Source organism: Aulostomus chinensis, chromosome 5 (assembly GCF_037954235.1).
Source record: "Aulostomus chinensis isolate RoL2024-O1b breed Wild chromosome 5, RoL_Achi_v1.0, whole genome shotgun sequence".
Taxonomy (NCBI): domain Eukaryota; kingdom Metazoa; phylum Chordata; class Actinopteri; order Syngnathiformes; family Aulostomidae; genus Aulostomus; species Aulostomus chinensis.
This window is the reverse complement of record NC_141324.1, coordinates 3,635,799-3,659,538: the sequence shown is the minus strand read 5'-3', so window position 1 is coordinate 3,659,538 and position 23,740 is coordinate 3,635,799. Positions and strand designations below refer to the sequence as shown.

General features: G+C 45.1%; 1 protein-coding gene across 3 annotated transcripts in view; it reads right to left on the bottom strand.

Moving 5' to 3' along the window:
* Positions 1-1,769, bottom strand: part of pold4 (DNA polymerase delta 4, accessory subunit) — an 8,473-nt gene extending 6,704 nt beyond the window's left edge. Inside the window, exon 1 of one of the 3 annotated variants that reach the window (XM_086204796.1) lies at positions 1,696-1,769. Coding sequence is in view for 1 of the 3 variants with exons in the window: in XM_086204795.1 (XP_086060921.1) it covers positions 1,531-1,583 (53 nt within the window). In the remaining 2 variants the exon portion in view is untranslated. Of the gene's footprint in view, positions 1-1,530 lie in introns of all 3 variants that reach the window. The other 2 variants (XM_086204795.1, XM_086204797.1) reach the window with 2 other exon arrangements.
* Positions 1,770-23,740: the final 21,971 nt, after the last annotated feature.

The window sequence follows — 23,740 nt, the reverse complement described above, 5'->3', positions numbered from 1 at the left end:
TAGTATTGATAAACACCATCCATCCATCCATTTCCTTCTGCTTATTCCTATTAAGTGTCGTGGGGGGGGGGGGGGGTGGAGCCGATCACAGCGGCTACAGGCAAGAGGCAGGGTCCATCGTAAGGCCAACAAACAACCACTCACACTTACAGTCAATTTAGAGTATCCACGTAGCCTAGTTCCCAATTGCAAGTCTGTGGATGGTGGGAAGAAGCTGGAGTTCCCAGACAGAACCCACGCAGGCATGGGGAGAACATGCAAACTCCACACAAAAAGATCCCGAGCCCGAGCCGGGACTCAAATCTGGAACCTTCTTGCTGCACTATCACCAGGACTGTTCTGCCATGTTTGCACTGCAAATGCTATGTCACCTCAATCTGTTGAATGACACAGCCACCAAAAATCTGGTACTATCATGTGCCTGTGCACCTGGATGCACCACAGCACCACCTAAAAACTGCTATCCACTCCCACATGTATCCACAGTGGGACTTGCACAAGCCTGTATACAGTTGTACAGGGCAAGAAATATCCATGAGGATGTTTCACAGCCTAACTACAGATTTTTCATCATCCATCCGGTGGTTGAGATAGAAGCGTCTGTTGTCTGTATAGTCTACTAAATATGGCATTCCTTAAGCAGCAGTACTTGCCTCCTATGATACTTTCCTTTAACTGTTCTCTGACTAATTCTGCATTTGTTCTATTTATATGCTAAATGCATTGCCTTTATACCTTTGCGAAAACCTTCACTTAGTAGTGTGGTTGAACATGTGTTCAAAGGTTGCCAAACAACTGATCACAAAATTCAACCTTGGTTACCTACAGTCTACAAATAAGAAAATGTCAGACCTTGTACAATTTAACACAGCTTTCTATTACAAAAGTCAATCTGGGCATTATGCAAAACTGTGAAATGGTTGCCTTTTTTTATCTTAACTGAAAGCTTCCCTCCGTCTAAATTGTGAGAATTACTTGTAACTGTGAACTAATAACTTGCAAAACAAATTGAGTTTTATTTTTAAGTCTGTTCATTGAATATCAATCACTGACTAGAAACTCAGCCCTGTGTGGCCGATCTGTTGATTTGTTGGAAGAATTATGACTGGTTCAACAAAAACTCGTTATATACAAATAACGTGGCTTTAGATAAACTATTACATTTTGCATTTTCCCTCTCACGGTCTCACGACCTGCCGCGCCTGATAACTCCCTAATGGACGGATGTAAAGCCAGATTGGATCGGCGTGACAACAATGACAATTGCAAGTTATTAAAGTACTATACACTAATATATAATAATTATTATATGATCGCTTGTATAAGTGACAGCTGTACGACCTTGGGCAAGTTTCTAGTGTATACAACATCAGACATTTTAAAAAGATTGACAAAGCTACAAATGATAGTCTATGAACCTAACTCCATACATTAGCGTTTCCATATAAATCCCATTAACAACGTGTACAAAATGTTACTGCACCGATACTGATTCCTCCCCGATTCCCTTTCTCCACTTAATCAACCTACCTGGATATCCGAACAATAACAACTCCGCTAAACTCAGAATATGATGTCTTCATACACGGTGCGGAGGAAACCTTACACACACACTAAAAAATGATAATACTTCTTCTGCTGTTATGAGTGTAGGTCTCAAGAGCTACAACTGGCCAGACGGACCTCGGTACATACGTCTATGCATCCAGCTTCTTCTTCTTCTTCTTCTTCTTCTTCTTCTTCTTCTTCTTCTTCTTCTTCTTCTTCTTCTTCTTCTTTTTGGTTTTTTACGGCGGTTGGCAACCCACCAGATGGAGCATTACCGCCCCCTTCTGTCCCATCGCGGAACACCATCTTTCCCTACTTCTAAACCCTACACCTAAATCCTACCTCTAAATCCTAAACATAATCCATAAACCTAAATCCTATCATACAATCCTGTATCCCTCAAATAATCTAAAAGAACCCTAACACTCTCCCTATCCTCCATCCTCAGAACTCCCTCCAGACTGATCTCACCCTTCCCCATGTTCCTCCACCTGTCCCTCATCACCCTCCTCTCCACCTCATACCTGCCACACCTCAGGAGTACGTGCTCTACTGACTCTTCCTCACCACAGCCCTCACACAGCCCTGTGTCATGCTTCCCTAACACCTTCAAAGTCCCCTTCAGCCCACAGTGTCCCAACCTCATCCTCACCTTCACTACTTCCTCCTTCCTCTGCCCACCTCCACCCCTACACCCTCTAGCCCGCACACTCCTCTGAACCCTACACAAGTGCCTACCCTTCTTCTCTTTGTCCCACCTTCCCTGCCACATGTCCATTACCCTCTCCCTCACTATCACCTTCACCTCAGCCCTACTCACCCTCACATTCATCTCCACCGTCCTCTTCACCAACGCCCCCTTTGCCAACTCATCTGCCTTCTCATTTCCCTCCACCCCCACATGTGCTGGTACCCATAAAAACCTAACCTGACCACCCCGCTGAACTATCCTCGTGACTGCCTGAAGAGCCTGGTACAAAATATCCTGACGACAACCCATGTGACATGACCTGATACTGGTTAGGACTGCTGCTGAATCTGAGCAGACCACCACCCTCCCCACTTTTGTACACTCCACCCACCTCAGTGCCACCAGCACCGCTACCATCTCCAATGTGAAAACCCCCAGCCCATCTGTCGTGCGCCTACTAAGCCCTATCCCTCTCCCCGGAACTGCCACCCCAAATCCTGTCTCCCCAGACTCCGCCCTTGATCCATCAGTAAAAACCTTCTCCCATCCACCATACACCCTTCTCATACACCTGTTGTGAGCCCTAACCAAGTCCTCCCCCTTCCTCCTCAACTCCAACAAACACCAGTCCACCTCTGGCCACGCCATCCTCCACGGTGCCATCTCTGGGTACACCACTGCTTGACTCACCCTAATGTGCCCTACTCCTAGCTCCCTAGCCAGTACATCCCTATCCTCCCAAAGTGCTCCCTGTGTCTCCCCCCCCCTCCCATACTCCCAACACTCATCCAACACACTCTTGGTCGGATGCACCCTTGAGTGACCCTGCAGGTTAGCCCAATACCTCACCATTAACTGCTTCCTTCTTAGCTCCAGGGGCATCTCACCCATCTCCACCTGCAGTGCTGCCACCGGTGTCGTCTCTAGCGCCCCACAACACACCCTCAGTGCCTTATTGTATACCACATCCAGAACCCGCAAGTGACACTTAGCAGCCGACCCATACACTATACACCCATAATCTAGTGCCGCCCTCACCATCAAAGCACAAATCGTCTTCAGTGCCGCACAGCTAGCCCCCCAGTCCCTACCTGACAAACACCTCATCACATTTATTACCTTCCTACACCTGCCCTCAACCCTCCAAATGTGCTCCACCCAAGTCAACTTACTATCAAAAACTACTCCCAAATACTTAAAGGACCCCACTCTCTCTAGCTCCCTACCATACATCCTAAGCTTCTCACCACCCACATCCCTCTTCCTAGTGAAGAACACTGTCTGCGTCTTATCTACTGAGAACCTGCTCCCCCACTCATAGCCCCACTCAACCGCCACATCTATAGCCTCCTGTATCTTACCCACTACATGTGCTAAGTCCCTACCCCTCTTCCATAGCGCCCCATCATCAGCAAACAGTGCTCTCCCTACACCCCCCCCCCTACCCGTGAAAACACATCATTAATCATAACACTATACAACAGTGGACTGATTACACTGCCCTGTGGTGTGCCATTGCTCACTGTATATTCACCTGACACCTCAGACCCTATCCTAACCCGTATCACCCTCTCGGACAGGAAATCTTTCACCCAGTTAAACACCCTACCTCCTACCCCCAGCATGTGCAGTTTAATCAACACCCCCTCCCTCCACATCATATTATATGCCTTCTCAATATCAAAAAACACCACCACAACTGACTCCTTATTTACCTGTGCCTTCCTAACCTCATTCTCCAATCTCACCACTGCATCCATAGTGCTCCTAACCTTCCTAAAGCCACTCTGATACCCAGCTAACCCCCCTCCCCTCTCAAACACATACGTTAATCTATCACACACTAACCGCTCCATAACCTTACCCAGGTTGGAGGTAAGGGCTATGGGCCTGTACCCTGAAGGTTAAGTGGGATCCTTCCCTGGCTTCCTAACCGGAATCACCACTGCCTCTTTCCACACCCTTGGTATCCTGCCCTCCTCCCAGACCCTATTGTACAGCCCCAGAAGTGCCTCCAGTGCTCCTTCACCCAAGTGCTTCAACATAACATACCCCACCTGATCTGCCCCTGGAGCCGTGTGCTTAGCCCTACCTATAGACCTCACCAACTCTGCCATCGTGAACCTATCATCCATAATCCCACCCGTATCCTCCCTCCTGTCCAACACCCCCAAATGCTTGCCCAAAGTCGCCCCCCTCCCCCTCCCCCTCCTCTCCTCTTCTGTTAAGTTATCCTCACTATGTATCCTCGCAAATGCCCCCGCCATCATCTCCACCTTTTCCCTATCTGTCACTGCTATCTCCCCCCCTGCTGTCATCACTGGGTAGTCCCACTCCCTCCTATCCCCTCCCATTTTCCTAATGATGCCCCACACCTCTCCCACCGGGGTTGTCCTCCCTATGCTACTACTAAACTGTCTCCAACTATCCCTCTTAGCCTGCCTAACCACCCTCCTATAACTCACTAGACTATTTATGTTATGACTCCTCTTCAACTGCCTAAATGCCCTATTCCTTGCCCTCACTGCCTGACTACACTCCTCTGTCCCCCACGGTACCATCTTCCTGCCTACCCCCCCTCTACTCCTCGGTATACTTTCAGTTGCGCCTACAATTATTGCTGATGTCAGCCTATCATTTACCTCATCTACACTCCCCTCCATATCTAACTCAGCCACCTTATCCTCCACCACTTCCTGAAACACCCCCCAGTCAGCTTTCCCGAACACCCACCTCTCCACCCCCTCACCTGACACTACTTGCACCTTCTCACCCACTGCACACACCACGGGATAATGATCACTCCCTACAGTCGACCCATTCAGCACCTCCCATCTGCTTACCCCTGCCAAGCTGCGTGACACCAGTGTTAGATCTAAAGCTGACTCCTTCCCTGTCCTGACATCTATCCTTGTCCCCCTACCATCATTCATACATACGAGTGCCCTAACCTCCATTAATTCCTCTACCGTCCTCCCATTACCATCTGTATGCCCTCCCCCCCACACTACACTGTGAGCATTAAAATCTGCGCACCACACTACCCTCTGCCACCTCTCCCTCTGGATACTAACTAATTTTTCTACCTCTAACCTGACACAGGGGTTATAGTAATTAACTATGACAACCCCCCCCCCTCCCAAACCTCCACCACTATATACTCCTGTTCTACCCCTCTATCTAGCTCCCTAAATGACACACCCCTCCTAACCAGTGTGGCACACCCTCCTCCCCCACCTCCTATCCTATCTCGCCTCACCATTACATATCCCTGCACCACAAAATCTAACCCAGGCCTAAGCCATGTTTCCTGAACACACACCACATCTGGTTGCACCCCTATTCCCTCTAAGTAGACCTTGAACTCCTGACCATTTGCTAACAAGCACCTCGCGTTCCATTGAAGGATCACCACCATCCTCAAGTGTGACCACCCTTCCCTTCCCCCGATCTATTCCCTTCAACTATCCTGACCATGACCTTCTCAAAACTTACTTCCTCTATCCCTAACAGGCATCCAGCTTGTCTCACTATGACTTTAATCCTCTCAGTCTTTGAGGACACCTCCATAGTGGAGGTAATAGCTGCTGCCACGAACGCTACAACCTGCTCACTAGCCACTCACCCCTTCTCCCTACACTGACACCCCAGCCCTCCACTCCTGTTTACCCGATCCTCCATGCCCAGCTGTTCCCTACCCCCAACTGTCTGCCCTACTACACCTGTCCTCCCTCCCAAGCCTGCCCTGCCCACTGCTTCCGACCCTTCAACTGCTTTCTGCCCTCCCTCCCTCTGCCTGACCACCTTCACCGCCTCAGCATACGACACCTTCTCTAACACGCTCACCCTCTGAACCTCAACCTCCCGCTTCATCACCTGACATCCTCCAAAAGCCACACTATGTGCACCCCCACAGCTACAACATCAGGGCTGGGCATCCTCAGGACACTCTCCAAACTTGTGCTCCCCTGCGCACCGTGGACATCTCCTCTTCCCCTTACAACCCTGCGCAGTATGCCCAAAAGACTGACAATTAAAACACCTCAGTGGCAGGGGAATGAAGGCCCTCACAAAAAAACACATACACCCCAGAAATGCCCGAGCTGGAAGAACTTCACCCTCAAACTCCACCACCACCGTTTCACTAAACTCCCTCTGTGGCCCCCTCTTCATCCTTGTCACCTTCACCACCCTTGGACCTCCCTTAGTGTCTATTCTCTTCTTTATCTCCTCCTCCCCCACCTCCATTGGAACCCCTGTAATCACCCCTCTACAGCCCCCTCCTGCTGTCCTCTTCAACCCCACCTGCACGACCCTCTCCACTGTGCACCCCACTATCTTCCTTCCATTCCCTCCTTGAATTGCTTTCTCCACCTGCCCCAGTAAGTTCCATCCCCCAGAACCCGTGCAAATTTTATGTCCCCTAGCCAGCCTTTCAGTGCCCCTGTCAATCCAAATGGATTCTTCTTGCTCACGCCACCCACCTCAACAAACCTCACCACTACATTCAAGCACTCATCCTCCCTACTTCCTCTCCCCTCATCCTCACTTTGTATATCCTCCGCTGACTCACTCTCACTTTCTGTCTTCTTCCTCTTATGCTCTCCCTGCCCCTGTCCTACCCGTCTATTGCTCCTCAGCTCCCTTCCACCTGTGCTCCCCTCAGCCCTATTCTGAACCAGACTCTCCACAGATCCACCCCCCACCTTTCCCCCTGTTCCTTTCCTACCTCCACTTATGCCCTTTTGTTTAGTCATGTCCCTATATCTCCTACACTCTCCTGGCCCTACCAAAAAAAAAAAAAAAAAAAGGAAGCGGGGGAGCCGGTCGGGACCTGACAGCCGTCGGTCGGTGCCCCAAAACTACTAACCCTAACAAACTCCCTCACTAACTAATACCTATCACTAATAGCCTATCGCTAACACCTATCTCTAAGTCCTACCACTAACAACCTACCACTATCACTACCGTCACTACCCTACTCCCGCGGAAGCAAGTTCCGCAATGGAACAGAAGCGGACGGCAAGACAATGAAAATCTGCTAAACTCCCACAACACTCAGTGTAGCGACTCAGCGTCCACCCCCATCCTCCCGCATTGAACCGACAAGGAACTAAGGAGACACACAGGTTAAATACAAGAGGGGAAATGAGACACAGGTAGTGCAATCACCCAGGTGAGACACATGAGGTAATCACAGGAGGGAGGTCAGGAAGACAGGACATGACTACACAATAAAACAGGAACACGAGACAGGGATCATGACAGTTGGAGGGTGTTATTCCACTTATTATGAAATTAGTCATTTGCAAAGCTCAAACAGAAAAGCATATAATGATAAAAGAGATAAATGAGGAACTGCAAAAAATATGCATTGGTCAAAATGACAAAGCTAACAAACCAGTGCTGTTACCAGAGAGACTACAGAAAATTGGTGTTACTGGAACTGCCTCTCAGAAATGGTGCCTTTTTAGGTTGTTGCCTTTCCTAATGGTGCACCGTGTCCCAGCCAATTGTAAATATAGGCATGTTTTAGTTTTGCCGTGAGTTTTCGGAGATTGTCATGGCACCAAAGGTCAGAAGAGATAATCTTTTAATGTTATATTTATTAGTTCAAGAGTTTCTGACCGAAATGAAAGATGTATTTGGTTATGCTCTTACTCCCAAGTGTCATCATTTGATCCATTATGCAAGACTGGTGGAAATGTATGGGCCTCTGCGTTCATTATGGTGCATGAGATTTGAAGGAAAACATATATATTTTAAAACGGTGGCCAACAACTCTGGAAACTTTGTGAATATTGCCAAAACACTGAGGTATGTGGTGGGGTGTGTGTGTGTGTGTGGTAGGGTGTGAATGGGTGGGGGGGTGGATACGCCATGGGTATCCTTTAAGTGTCAATTTAGTACCCTTTGAAAAGGCTCCTTTTCTCTCTTTTTAACATTTCTACGTGGGTACAAGACTGTCACCAAAGGTACAATGCTGGTCTTTCTAAGATACAAACAATAAGGGTACAAGAGCCCAGGCCAGGGACAGGGAGAGAGCCAGGTCCAGGTCCAGGGGACCACTGCGACCCTTAACAGGATAAGTGGTAGACAATGGATGGATGGAACATCGGACTAACTGAAAATGTCAGAAAAACTTTATGCCTGCCTTAGTGTCTTCTCTGCTCAGCATTTGCACTTGATTTGTCTGTATAGATCCTTTTTATCTGTTTTGCTACTCCAAGGCTCATACCCCCTCCATGCATTCTCACATTTCCTTATGTTCTCTGTTCCTACTTCCTCTCAGCATATTTCTCTTCCTCTTCCTCTATGACCACATTTTACAACCCCTTCAATTATATCATTATTTGTCCAATCCTGTTCTCAAAGATGGAATGACAGACAGAACAAATTATACTTAACCACTTCCTGGTTCCTATCCAATGGAAGTCCATTATCTACCAATCATAAGCACTGTAATGGAAGTATTCAGAGATTGCATTAGCCTGAAGGCAGCTATCATTTGATTAGTGTGAAATGTCATCTTCTGGATATGGCTTGTGGTGTATATTCTGATGTTGGGACTGATACTTGCAGCTGTTGGTAGCCTTTTATAGAAAATGAGATCATATAATGTGGTCACTCTCATATAATATGAGAATATCTCATATAATGTAAGAACACAGTTAGAACCATTACATCTTTATTGTGCAAAGCTATACTATGATATGCTAACCTAGTTGTATGACAGAAGATGTGCTCTCAAGTTTTGATTGACAGGATTTTTGGATAATATTGACATATTTAACAAAATTGAAAGCAAAAGGGTTTTGGTTTTACCATGTGCAAATGGTACTCATGGTGTCTGAAGGTGAAAATGAATCATGATACGGTGCATAGCTTAAGGATGTGTCATAAAATTTTCTCCTTGTTGTCTGGTTAGAACTGTGACCCATTTGGTTGTGTCTATCTTGAGTCAATGTCGGATTGGGTAAGCCGAGGCTGAGAGGAGGAGGAGACATTTAGATAATGGAGGGGGAATCAGAGGGGAAAAATAGGCAACAGAGAGAGGTAGCAACAGACAGACAGACAGAGAGAAAGAGAGAGGGAGCTGTTTACTTGTTGACCAATTTTTAAGATACATGAGCATCAAAGCTTAAGGTTACAGACTGCCTCTTCACTAAAGAGATTAAAAACAAGTATTACTAGCATTCACTACCATGTGGTCTTGCATAACTGATTTCTTTACATATGAAACCACCAAGTCAGTGGTGGTGAAGAGCTGGACAATTGGCATCATCAACCGTGTTGTTCAACTCCTTATTATCACTTACTTCATTGGGTGAGTATGTCTTTTTTATGTTTCAAATCAAAATAAAACTGAATGTAAAATATTTATGAATTCTCAAATTAAACTCATCATAGTATGGTCCAAGTGTAAACTGTATTTTGCCAGGGTCGAGCAGCTTGCCAGTTACAATAATTACATTGTTGGGACATTTTATGTCATGGAGGCATAATACTAATTACCAGCCAAATTATGTGATGATTTATAAGGATAACAGATGGCAAGTTAAAGTGTAGAACCTAAAATATTTAACAAAATATATGTACTATTGTGTTATGTTATCATTTTTAACTTAAATTGTTAAATATTTTTCACCCACAATTGATAAATTACTTTTGTGTCTGATAAAGCAATAGAGTAATTTATATAAACATACAAATAGTCTGTGCGTCACTAAGGGGCTGCAGAATGCCTGCAAAAACAAAAATGTATAATAGAGACAATTTATAAAGACTCAAAATATAGAGGTAGAAGAAAAGTACAAAAATATAAAAATAAATTTGCAAATATTATGAGGGTATGTAAGACAGAATATTATAACAAATTATTGAAGAAAAATAAAAATAAGACGAAAGATATATGAGCTGTACTAAATGGCATTGTGAGAAGTAGATCAAAAAATACACACTACACCAAGTATGACATGGAAATTGACAAGACCATAAGTAGCATGGAGGATGTGGTGAATGGTTTCAAGAATTGCTTTGTAAATGTGGGACTAGAACTAGCATCACAAATTAAGAAACCTGAGGTAACTCAATGCGGAGGACAGAATCAAGTGCATTTTTTTTTAGAAGCGACTGATGAAGATGAGTAAGAAAATGTAAAGACAAAACCTCTACGGACTGGAATGGCACTGACATGAAAACAGTAAAGAATGTTATTGAAGAGATTGCAAAACCCCTCACCCACATCTGCAACTTATCTTTTCAGTCAGGTACATTTCCAAACATAAAAAATAACAAAAGTGATGTCCCTGTTTAAAACCAGAGACAGACACCATTTCAAAAACTACAGGCTTGTGTCATTACTCCCGCAATTCTCCAAAATACTTGAAAAACTTGCACAGCCAGATTAGACAAATTCCTTGAAAACATAATCTGTTTACAGATGGTCAGTATGGATTCAGAACAGACAGATCAACATATCTAGCACTAACCAAATTAACAGAAGAAATTACAACCTGTATAAACAATAAAAAACAGCAATTGGACTATTCATAGACCTAAAGATAAAGCTTTTGACAACATTGATCATACCATTTGAATAAATTACTGGAAAGGTATGGTATGAAGGGGGTTGGGCTGAACTGGCTGACAAGTTATCTAGGAGACAGGCAGCAGTTTGTGCAAATGAGAGAACATAACATGTTCGGGGGAGAATTTGCAGCAGGTTTTATCGATGATAACAACAGAAATAAACAAGCTAAAACTATGTTTTGACAGAGATAAATCATCATTAATCCTAAGCAAAACAAATAACATGCTGTTTGGATGACACAAACCTGAATGCAAAATTGAATTGATAATACTTAATATGGAAATTTAATAAAAGTCGATGAAATAAAATTTCATGGCGCAATCTTGGACTACAAAATAAACTGAAAGTCTTACATAAGCCACATATGATGAAAACTGGCAAAATGCACTGCAGTTTTGGGAAAAAAAAGACACATTCTGGATCAGAAATCATTACACACTCTATAATGTTAATATTTTTAACATATCTATCTACTTTGTAGAGGTCTGGGGAAACATCTAAAGCATTCTACAGCCCATATGCATAAGACGGAAAAGAGCAATAACAACAATAAACAAGGCCAGATTCAGAAACTCACAAACCTACTGTTTGTAAAATCAAGATTGTTGAATTTATAGATTTGGCCATTTTCAAAACAGCACTGTCAGAAATATCTGGGAAATGTTTACAGAAAGGGAGGGAGGTTATAATCTAAGGGAAAAGGCTACATTTAAAAAAAGAAAAGGTTTGAAAAACAATGAAAAGCTTCTGCATGTCGAGGTGGGATGACTTTATGGAACAATTTGGACGACGAGATAAAACAAAGTAAAAACATAAATCTGTTTAGAAAGAGGTACAAAAACAATTAACAAATAAGTGAGCGTGTTAACAATGAGTGAATGAGTGACTGACTATTTTAAAAAATGATTAGCATTTGCTTTATTCAGTATTGATGTAAGATATAGATATAAAATAGATTAGATAAATATATTGTACTTATACTTATGAAGTATGTAGGTATGGTATGTATGTGTGTAAAGGTTGTATAAGGGTGTATGTATGTGTATATGTGTATAATGTATTCATATTCATGAAATGTATTGTAGTGCATATAATATTTTTCTGTTGATGTTAACAGAATATATTTGTATGACTCATGAAAATAACAATAAGGGGTAGGAATACAAAAAGTGTTTACTTCTTCCTGCCCCTTTTTGCAAACATGTATAAATACTTTATTACATATACTTTTGTCTTTGTATATGAACACATGTACAAAGTAAAAATTCATTCATTCATCTAAATTATGTAACATTATTTACAACATGGATGTTCGCATATTAGACTTTCACTTCAGCATTCTTTGAATAGGTGGCATGGTGGTGCAGTGATTAGCACTGACACCTCACAGTAAGAAGGTTCCAGGTTCGAGTCCCGGCTCAGGTTTGGGATTTTTCTGTGTGGAGTTTGCATGTTCTCCCTGTGCCTGTGTGGTTTCTCACCAGGTACTGGTACTTAGGCTTCTCTTCTTGAATATAATTATGCACATTTCAGACACACAACTAATGTGTTTTCATAAGCTTAATATTTTTCTACCACCACCAACACACTCACAAGCACTGGTAATGCCTGTCCAACAGTCACAGAAGAATTTTTTAACTTTTGAAGAGGGAAGCGCAACTGATTTTCTCTAAATTGATTCAACTGTAATTCACAAGGTCTATATTTGATTTGATTCTCAATTTGACTCAAAATCAATTCATGTTGTGTATTAATACCAATTTTGCCTGGTAGTGGAAGAGATTTTCTATTTCTGCTACAAATTGTACAAACATGGAAAAAACACAAATGTTAAAAATACTAAACAAAAAAAAAAAAGAAATACCCCAAAACATTAATTCACATCTTTCTCAACATGAACAACACAGTACAACTGGATGTCCTACTTCAAGTTTTGCAATATGTTTGGGTACATATCAGCAATGAAAGGTCAACACAAAGTCTAAATCCTATCATCAGGCAGCCAATGTAAATAAGGTTGCAAAAATAGGCTTGGGTGGTATGCTTTTTTTTATTATTATAATACGTTCATATCCTCAAAATATTTGACCAGGGTTCTCTGAAAGGCACAATATAAATGACATTTTTATTAGGAGTAGTATATGGGCCTGTGGCTGTTTCCTTGGCCTGGGGCTCCCTGTGTTCTGGGGGTTTCTGGGTGCCCTGGTGGCTTGGTCCTGACCTGCCTGCTATCCTGGACTGGGGGCATGTTGTTCTGGTCCCCCACATCAGCTACAGTCAGCTACCCACAGCATCCAAAGACAAACCGTAGCATACACATACACACACATACACAAGCGCATATACACAGGCAGTACACAACTGATACATAATCACACACTCAGACATTTATTTTAAAATTATATTAAACCAAATGCAAATTTGCACTGAGCCTCAGTCCAGTAGCTTCATCAATGAACCAACACCATTCCTAATAAAGTTAAACACAAATGGCGATAGGAGGAGTTCATCAGGTTCCTCCTTTGCAGGTTAAACCTGCTTCAGTACAACAAGGCACCAGGAACATCTATACTGCTTGCCCCAGCTGCTGAACAGGACAGGTTAAAAAAAACAAAAAAAAACCAAGCAGCGTTGTTAGGGCCTGAGCCTCCACGCACCTGCCAAACGCCAGCCTGAATCCAACGATGTAATTGGCAAATCCCTGGGCCTTGTAGTTTAGGAGATAGAAGCCTGAGTGTGTGTTCACACCAGACACATCATTCACACAAATTTGACGCCGGATCATTTTAGTGTCCATTTGTGTCATTCGCGTGACTACGCAAATTCGCTCACCTGCCCAAGTAGCGAGTATTTCGGGCAACGTTTCCTCCCGCCATTTCACCATGAATAATCACAGAACTGTTGTGTAATGCCTGCCGTGAAAGGCAGACATACGTTGGAAAACTAAACGCCGTCGTATCTGGGTTATCAGCACCATCTAGAGGGGAGCTCAGCTCGGTGAATTTCCCCGCTCAGTGAACCGTGCTCCTCCAGGGGCTCCGTCTTGATAACTGCCGCTTCCAGCGTTGTTTTTGAATGACGACAGGCCAGTTTGACGACCTGCTAGCTAGGATCGGTGACAGAATTTCACGAATGGACACCAATTTATTCAAACGGTTCTTGTAATTTTGACACGTAGTGTCATATAGCACCGGGTTTCCACACATAGCCACAATCAACTTGTCTGCCATCTTGTCAGTCACAGTCAGTCAGTCAGTCAGTCAGCTGTGACGTCGGGACATCCTCAAAGCTGATTGGCTGTCTTGACGCAAATTTTTTGGCAAAGTTCAATATTTTCAACTCGCGCGAATGCCGAATATTTCGCGCCGCCAGACTGAAAATCGTGTCATTCGCACGTTCGCATAGACTTTGAATGGAAACTGTTCGTGCGAATGCGCAAATTCACGTCCGGTGTGAACACATAGTGAGTCTGATCAGAGAGTGAGAGCAGAGCTGAGAGCTGGCCCTTTAAGAACCCCTCCCCCACTGCTCTGTCTCTGATCTGTGCTAGAGTGGAGAGCAGAGCTGAGAGCTGGCCCTTTAAGAACCCCTCCCCCACTGCTCTGTCTTTGATCTGTGCTAGAGTGGAGAGCAGAGCTGAGAGCTGGCCCTTTAAGAACCCCTCCCCCACTGCTCTGTCTCTGATCTGTGCTAGAGTGAGAGCAGAGCTGAGAGCTGGCCCTTTAAGAACCCCTCCCCCACTGCTCTGTCTTTGATCTGTGCTAGAGTGAGAGCAGAGCTGAGAGCTGGCCCTTTAAGAACCCCTCCCCCACTGCTCTGTCTTTGATCTGTGCTAGAGTGGAGAGCAGAGCTGAGAGCTGGCCCTTTAAGAACCCCTCCCCCACTGCTCTGTCTTTGATCTGTGCCAGAGTGAGAGCAGAGCTGAGAGCTGGCCCTTTAAGAACCCCTCCGCCACTGCTCTGTCTCTGATCTGTGCTAGAGTGGAGAGCAGAGCTGAGAGCTGGCCCTTTAAGAACCCCTCCCCCACTGCTCTGTCTCTGATCTGTGTTAGAGTGAGAGCAGAGCTGAGAGCTGGCCCTTTAAGAACCCCTCCCCCACTGCTCTGTCTCTGATCTGTGCTAGAGTGGAGAGCAGAGCTGAGAGCTGGCCCTTTAAGAACCCCTCCCCCACTGCTCTGTCTTTGATCTGTGCTAGAGTGGAGAGCAGAGCTGAGAGCTGGCCCTTTAAGAACCCCTCCCCCACTGCTCTGTCTTTGATCTGTGCTAGAGTGAGAGCAGAGCTGAGAGCTGGCCCTTTAAGAACCCCTCCCCACTGCTCTGTCTCTGATCTGTGCTAGAGAGAGAGCAGAGCTGAGAGCTGGCCCTTTAAGAACCCCTCCCCACTGCTCTGTCTTTGATCTGTGCTAGAGTGAGAGCAGAGCTGAGAGCTGGCCCTTTAAGAACCCCTCCCCACTGCTCTGTCTTTGATCTGTGCTAGAGTGGAGAGCAGAGCTGAGAGCTGGCCCTTTAAGAACCCCTCCCCCACTGCTCTGTCTTTGATCTGTGCTAGAGTGGAGAGCAGAGCTGAGAGCTGGCCCTTTAAGAACCCCTCCCCACTGCTCTGTCTCTGATCTGTGCTAGAGTGGAGAGAGAGGAGGATTAAGAGAAATGTAGTGTGTAAAAGCTGAATAAGTCGGCATACGTGGGTCAAAAGTGACACATAATACCACATTTTTGTAGGGATTTTTGTTAGGAATGCAGTGGTGTGTATTTTGAAGCTGTGGGAGTTTTCGTTTACATGTGAGAAGCAAGTGTTTGAGAGTATGTACCATGAGAGCAGACAGGTGCCCCATTGGTTTCCATCGTAAGGTGAAAAGTGTAAAAAGTGTCTCCCCCACTTTGAGGGCTTATAAAATCCAAACTGTTTACGCTGTATAAAAACTTTTAACAACTTTTAATCAGCAGAGTTTGGAGAGTCATGTATTAAGCTTTGGAAGCGATACCATGAACGCCCTAGGAGGAGATAGCGTTTGTTTGGGGTGCAAAATTGTCCAAAATTGGACATTCATGTCCAAGTTGTGGACGTCCTGTTAGATTTAGGTCAGGGATGTCTGTGTATGATTTGTGACGAATAAAACAGTGTTGGGCTCATGTCAGTAGAACATTCCTACAGCCTGTGGCATGGTTTTTTGTTTATCTAGGTGGCGCTATTGAGTAAAGTGCTGCTTTTTTCGTTTAATTATGGAATTTTTCGCCGCACCCGATGTGTGTACCAAATTTGGTGAGTTTTCAAGCATGTTTAGGGGGTCAAATTAACTTTTGAAGTGGAGAGTGTGCCGAGCAAACATAGCGGGGTCTTCGCCCTGGAGTACCTTCTGGCTCAGGCCCGAAAAAAAAAGAGTAGTATATGACACTATTTGTGCAGGATTGACCTGTTACCCAGCACGCCAATTTCCAAAGAGCGCATCACACCAGACAGGACCAGCTGAAGGCGGCAGAGGAGTCAATGAGGGAGTCCTAGATAATGTTAGAGTTACAGTTATCTAGCCTTGATGTGATGAAAGCGTGGATTACTTTTTCCAGATCGTAAAGTGATAAATGACGTTTCATCTTAGAAATGAGTTGTAGCTGGTACAAGCTGCTCTTGACGACTGCAGCCATTTGTTTGTCCGAGCAAGAGTCTGAGTCAAAGATAACACAAGGTTTCTGGTGTGTGATTTGCGTGCTTACAACTTGCTGGAACAAAACCTGTGGGGAGGTAGGAGCTGAGGATGACTTGAATACTCGGGCCAAAGATGTCAAAGGTGTCTTTCATTATTAGGGAGGGGACAGTATCATTGGGAGAAGTTGAATTTGTCAATAGAAAATTTCACAAATGTCATGCAAATGCTGGTGGAACCCTCAATCTGTGAGGGGCTTGTGGGTCAATAATTGAGTTTAAAGTGCTAAAAAGGATTTTGGGACGATGAACGTGTTTAATAATAATATTGGAAAGTGCATAACTCAAGCTGCTTCAGCTGCTGTTTGGAAAGATGTTAGTGAGTTTTTAAAAATCTGAAAAGAATCAATGAGGTGGTACTTTCTCCACTTTTGCTTAGCTCTCAGACAGGCTTGTGTCCAAGAGAGCAGGTAGTGTTATCCATGGTTGTGATTTGATTTTGGGGCTTCTGAGCCTGAGAGGGGCAATAGAATCTAAAATTACTGAGCTTGAGGAGTTGAAGATAGATAATAGTTCATCTGCAGAAGAGGGAGGAAACCTCACAGTTAAAATGGAGATACCAATATCACTCACTAGAGTTCGGCAAGATGTATTTTTTTTTTATTGTAGCTGTGCATTTGATTATATTTGTGGATTACCACCTACTGGCTACCCCTCCCAGACACCGGGTGGCGGTGTGGATTTCAGGAACCTTCGGCTGCTGCGCCGTGCATCCAACCAGGCCGATGGGGGGGCGGCGACCATTAGCCTGGCTCTCCTGAATGCTAGATCACTAGCAAACAAGACATTTATTCTGAAGGAATTCTTCACCACTCGTGAACTGGATTTTATGTTTCTGACAGAGACATGGATTCAGATCAGTGACTCTATCTAGTTTTCTGAACTGCTCCCCCCAGATTGCATGTATTTTAGCTCCCCCCGATCCACTGGCTGAGTTGGAGGGGTAGCATCTGTATATAAGCCAGTGCAGTTTGCGGCGCCGTAAGTGAATTTGGTGTGTGGGGGCGCTCCTCGGCTTGAGCAACTCCTGACGTGCAGCTCGTTTATGTGTCTTTTGTCGTTATCTGTGCACTTTTCTTGTGAGTATGTAACAACACAGAGAAAGATAAGAATGTCTAACAATCTGGGGAATCCTGATTTTCCTCGTAAACCCTGCATTTGGATGTTGGGAGAGACAGGGAAATCTAGACCCAACTCACCTCGGACGGCATGTGTACACACACTGGGAACTGATGGAGCTCAAGCCGGCCAGCGTTAATGTGGGCCTAAGATCTACTTCCCTCCTTGCTGAGATCCCACACCACTTTTTGCGGGGATATTGCAACAAATGGATCCGCAGGAAAACAGGATCCAGAGGAGGGATCAGAAACTGGCTACGGAGGAGGGGTAGCAGGCTGCCACTACCTGCCATCACGCTGGATAATGTCCAGTCACTGAACAATAAAATGACTGAACTCTCCGCACTCATTCAGTATGACTCGGACTATAGGCAAACTAGGGGACAGGGGACACAGTGAGAACACGGAAGTCAGTCCGGGGCGGTCTCTGCCTGGCTGTCAACAACAGCTGGGCCACCAACTACACAGTGAAAGAGAGTCACAGCTGCAGACACTATGAGCTCCTAACTGTGTCTGTGTGTTCAGACCCCATTATCCGCCCGAGAATTTACACAAATAACAATAATATTGGCATATATTCCTGGACCTGACTTCAACCTGGTGGCAGACCACATTGCGGACTTTTATCACAACGCTGTCACCCGAACCGGTGAACAATCGTGTTCCTGCTCAGAGAGTTCAACAAGTGTGACATCACCACTGTGTTGCCAAATCTGGAACAATATGTGACATCCCCCACCAGATTTGACAAGATGTTAGGTATCTGCTATGGAAACATAGCAAGCAATACGTTTCCAGGGCCCGCCCACCACTTGGTCGTTCTGATCACAATGTCATCCTCCTACTTCAGAAGTACAGACAAAAACTGAAAATAGACAAAATACAGACAAAAACCATCAAAACATGGGACAACAATTCTATTGAGGAACTTAGGGGCTGTATAGAACTGACTGACTGGGATGTGTTTCTCAAGAGCAATATCTCTGATCTACACCAGCTAACTGACTCAATTTCCTCCTACTTGACCTTCTGTGCTAAACAGGTTAGAATATACCCAAAAAACAAGCTCTGGGTGACAAAAGACCTCAAAATATGCCTGAACAAAAGAAGCTGGCATTCCTGAGACAGACAGAGGGCAAAGAAGCTGGAAAAAGAATTCAGACAAAAATCTGTGCAGGCCAGAATACAATACAAGAACAAAGAGGAACAGCAATTCACAACAGGGAAAGCAAGGGAGGCTTGGCAAGGTCTCAACACCATGATGGGCAAAAAGCAGAAGCCAGCCCAAATCAACTGTCCTGTCCCCACCTCATTTGCAGAGCAGCTAAACACTTTCTACAGCAGATTTGATAACCCACAACAACCCCCGAGAGATTTGAATTCCAGCAGTCCCAGCTCCCCACACAGTCCAGTCAAAATAGAGGAGAGCAAGGTGGTCAACATCCTGTCCCGAGTAAACCCCCGGAAATCACCTGGCCCAGATAAGGTAAATGGCAGAGTGTTGGGGGAATGTGCCACTCAACTGGGGTACCATGACCACACTTTTTCAACTGCTTCTGGACTCTGGTTTTGTTCCTCCCTCATAGAAAGAATCCACCATCATACCCATACCAAAAATCACACATGCAAAAGTCCCACAGGATTACAGAGCAGTCACACTCACATCTATACTGTGTAAATGCATTGGAGCGGGTGGTGTGTGGCCTGCTAACTTCTTCAGTCGCTGACAAGCTGGACCCATTCCAGTTTGCCTCTGCCAGTTTGACGAGGGGTGGAAGATGCCTGCCTGACACTCCTGAATACAGTCACTCAGAACATGGACCACCCTCACTCATGCTCTGGGATTTTATTTATGGATTTTTCCTCAGCCTTCAACACTGTCAAGATAAGCACCCTGCTCAACTGCCTCACTGAACTACAGGTTAATTTAACATTGGTAAACTGGAATAAAGACTTCCTACAACAAAGACCTCAGCATGTAATTCGTTATTCGCGTGAATTTGACGCCGGTTCATTTTAGTGTCCATTTGTGTCATTCGCGCAAATACGCAAATTCGCTCACTTGCTCGAGTAGCAACTATTTCCAGCAATGTTTCTTTCCGCCATTTCACCATGAATATTCAAATAACTATTGCGTTGTACCTGCTGTGGAAGGCCAAAATACGTCAGAAAACTAAACACCGTCATATGTAGATTCAGATTCAGATTCAGATAACTTTACTTATCCCCGAGGGGCAATTAAAGATCACAACTCAAAGCCTGATACAACTATCACAAGCCGTCACAATTATTACAGATTGAAAGTAATAATGGTACACTTCAGAAATTTAACAACAGCACATATACATTTGTTGTGTATGTACGCTAAACTTGAGCAGTCCGTTGACCCAATGGAGGCAAGTGAGAGTGAGGCGTCGCAGCAAGAGCCGCGCCAGCCAAGCCCGGGCGGGGCAGGCTGCAGCCAACAGGCGCTGCCACCCCAAGGGAGGTGGAGAGGTCAGAGGCGGGGGTCAGGAACACACGGGGGAGGGGGGGATAGTACGTGCCATTTGCGTCACCAAGGCAGAAGGAGTTCTCCTGGAGGATAAACAGTGGGGCAGGTGACCTTCAGTAGCCGATAAGGTTGCTGTGTTTGGGTTAGGGCAGAGGAGCACACGTTCCAATCCGTCTTCTCTTTCAGTCCAATCCAAATTGTAAGTTAAAAATTTTCTGGTCTTCAACATCCCTCTCCTCTTCGCAAAGCGGCCAACTGCTCCGAGATGGTTTCCATCCTGCGTTTCAGTTCAAGAGTCTGTTGTTGCCCCGCTTTGCCAGACTCAATAATTGCGTTGTAAATGACGGTCAGTTGTGGAGGTCCAGATCTGGTGGCAGCTGACGTCTTGCCATTTTTGCGGTATGTGAGGGCACCTCCAAGTCCGAGGAGGAGAAGCCCCACAACCATGAACCCAAATAAGTAGAGATCCTCAATGTCCTCCACGGAGAGAGGCGTCAAGCACGCGGTACGCCATCTCCCCCAGGAATCGAGAACGTAGCCCGCAGGGTCGGTTCCATGCGGACAGGCAGGTTCCTCCGGTCCTGATTTCCTTGTCGAAAATATGGTGTCAATAGCGTTGAGAGACCAGCTGATCAATTCCATGATTAGTTTTTAGGTAGAGAGCTCACAGCTGCGTTGGATAGGAGTTGAGACAAAGAATGATAGTCAGACAGAAAAGAAGAGGAGGAGAGAAGAGGAGTGCGACTGCTCTTGCCGAGTCCCAACCCTAGGTTAACAACAGCTCAGGGGAGCTCAGCTCAGTGAATTTCACCGCTCTGTGAATAGAGCTCCTCTAGGGGCTGCGGTGGATAACCGCCGCTTCCAGCGTTGTTTTTGGATGACGAGTGGCCAGTTTGACGACCTGCTAGCTAGGATCAGTGACAGAATTTCACGAATGGACACCAATTTATTCAACCGTTTCTTGTCATTTTGACACGTAGTGTCATATAGCACCGGGTTCCTACACACAGCCACAATGAAATTGTGTTCCATCTTGTGACACAGTCAGCCGTGACATCGGGACATCCTCAACGCTGATTGGCTGTCGTAACATGAATTTTTGTGCCAAAGTTGAATATTTTCAACTCACGCAAATGCCGAGTATTTCGCGGCACAAATTTCTTGACGCGAAACCCTTAACCCTAACCCACAGCTGCCTTCGACACCATGGATCATAAAATTCTTCTGTCGGGTATGAACACCTGTGTGGGCATTAGGGGCACTGTTTTGAAGTGGTTTCAGTCCTACCTCTCAGACCGGAGCTTCTCTGCCAGCTGGGCCAGCATTCCTCAGCCACTTCCCCTCTAAGTTATGGAGTGCCCCACGGTTGTGTTTTGGGCCCCCTCCTTTTCTCAATATACAGTATCTGCTGCCTTTGGGATCCATATTTAGAAGGTATAACATCTCTTTTAATTGTTTTGCTAATGATGTGCAAATCTATTTACCCCTAAAAACAAATGGGCAAGCCTCTGTCCAGGCTCTACTTGAATGCCTTAGTGATATTCAAACTTGGATGGAAGTTAACTTTCTGCCTTTAAACAAAACCAAAACAGAAATAATTTGATTTGGTCAACAAAATCTGCTTGATGGATGTGACAGTGCCATTGGCTCCTTCAATTCTTACTGCCATCCTTTTGCAAGGAACCTTGGTGTGATTTTAGTGAGTAACTTTAGGTTTGACAAGCAGATATCCTCCATTGTCCAGACAAGCTTCTTCCAAATAAGGCTGTTTGCAAAAGCAAAGGTGTATCTCCCAAGAACTGTTTTTGAGAAATTAATTCACACCTTCACGACATCATGTTTACATTACTGCAATTCACTGTTTGTTGGCCTTGACCAGAAAGCACTGCACAGCTTGCAGGTTGCTCAGAATGCGGTTGGAAAGACAAAACACAGCACATTACTCCTGCCCTTGCATCTTTGCACTGGCTGCCTATTAATTTCAGGATTCAGGTAAAAATTCTCTTGATCGCTTTTAAATGTATAAATGGTCTAGCACCACCTTATTTATCAGCTGCACACCACTGCCAGGGCACTTAGGTCATCAAGCCATCTGCTCCCAGGTCCAGACTCTCCACTCGTGGAGACCGAGCCTTCTCAGTCGTGGCTCCTAAGCTGTGGAACAGCCTACCTTTTCAAATTAGAGCTGTGCAGTCTGTGGAACATTTTAAAACACTCCTAAAAACTCATCTTTTCTCCTTGGCATTCGCTCCCGGCTAAGCAAGCAATCTTGGCTCTCTCCCTCCCTTTCTCTCCCTCTCTCTCTCTCTCTCTCTCTCCCTCCTTTACACTCTCTTTTATTCTCTCTTTTTAATCTACTTTTGTTTTAAATTGACCATTATCCCTTGTGGTGTTGTTCTTTGTTTTGTTTTGTTTTTTACAATTGTACAGCACTTTGGTTTTTAAATGTGCTTTATAAATAAATGGTGACTTGACTTGACTTGTTGATTATAGTATCCAAGTTGATGGATTTGCGGCTCCTTGTAAGATCGCGGGCTCAGTAGATAGAGTCATGTGGAGATCGCCACAGGTGTGTGCACAGACACTCGCTGCCCACAGAACTATTTGAGTTTTTTTTTTGTCCTTCATTGGCCTGTGAGGACAACATTGCTCTGCAGAGGCCCTAGAGGAGGAGGAGATTCACTGGCTGCCCTATTGCCTCTTTGTCAGTCTGGAGGACAGGAGAACGCGAACACATCTTCACATTCTTCACACGCACACAAACAATTTTCTTGAACTTTTTTCTTGGTTTGTTGTTTTTGCTGGCCAGGGGTATTTTTGTGCTGTTTTGAAGAATTGTTTGCTTGTTGAAAAGACGAAAAGCGCGTGGATATTGCTGTTGCAAGAGAGCTGGGACCTAGTTAATTTTCTACGCCATTTGATTCTTTGCAGAAACTGAAATATTTGATATAGTGCACTCAAGTCCAAGTATGAATACACTGGACTTGATGGTAAATTGCTATCAGGACTCTGAGATATCTACTTGTCGGTTACATTAACATTGTGTATTATTACGGCACCTAACCATGGACAAAGCCCATAAAGAAAAACAGGCCTCTCTCGTCTCTCTCTTCTGCTTCTATTCTTTGATTGATAAACAAGAGGAAAGCAACACTGCTGCCCTTATAGTTCCCTTTCTCCACCCACACACTAGCCATTAAAAAGAAGAGACTGTTCTTCCTTTAGTATTAAAAATGTCGGATGGCATGGTGGTGCAGTGGTTTGCACTGTCGCCTCACAGCAAGAAGGTTCCGGGTTCGAGTCCCAGCTCAGGCACAGGATCTTTCTGTGTGGAGTTTGCATGTTCTCCCCGTGCCTGCGTGGGTTCTCTTCGGGTACTCCGGCCTCTTCCCACTGTACAAAGACATGGAATTGGGGACTAGACTAATTGGATACTCTAAATTGACCATAGGTATGAATGTGAGTGTGAATGGTTGTTTGTGTCCATATGTTGGCCCTGCAATGGACTGGCAACCTGTCCAGGGTGTGCCTCGCCCGTAGCCGCTAGGATAGGCTCCAGCCCCCCCCACCCCCTTCTTAATAGGAACAAGCAAAAGACA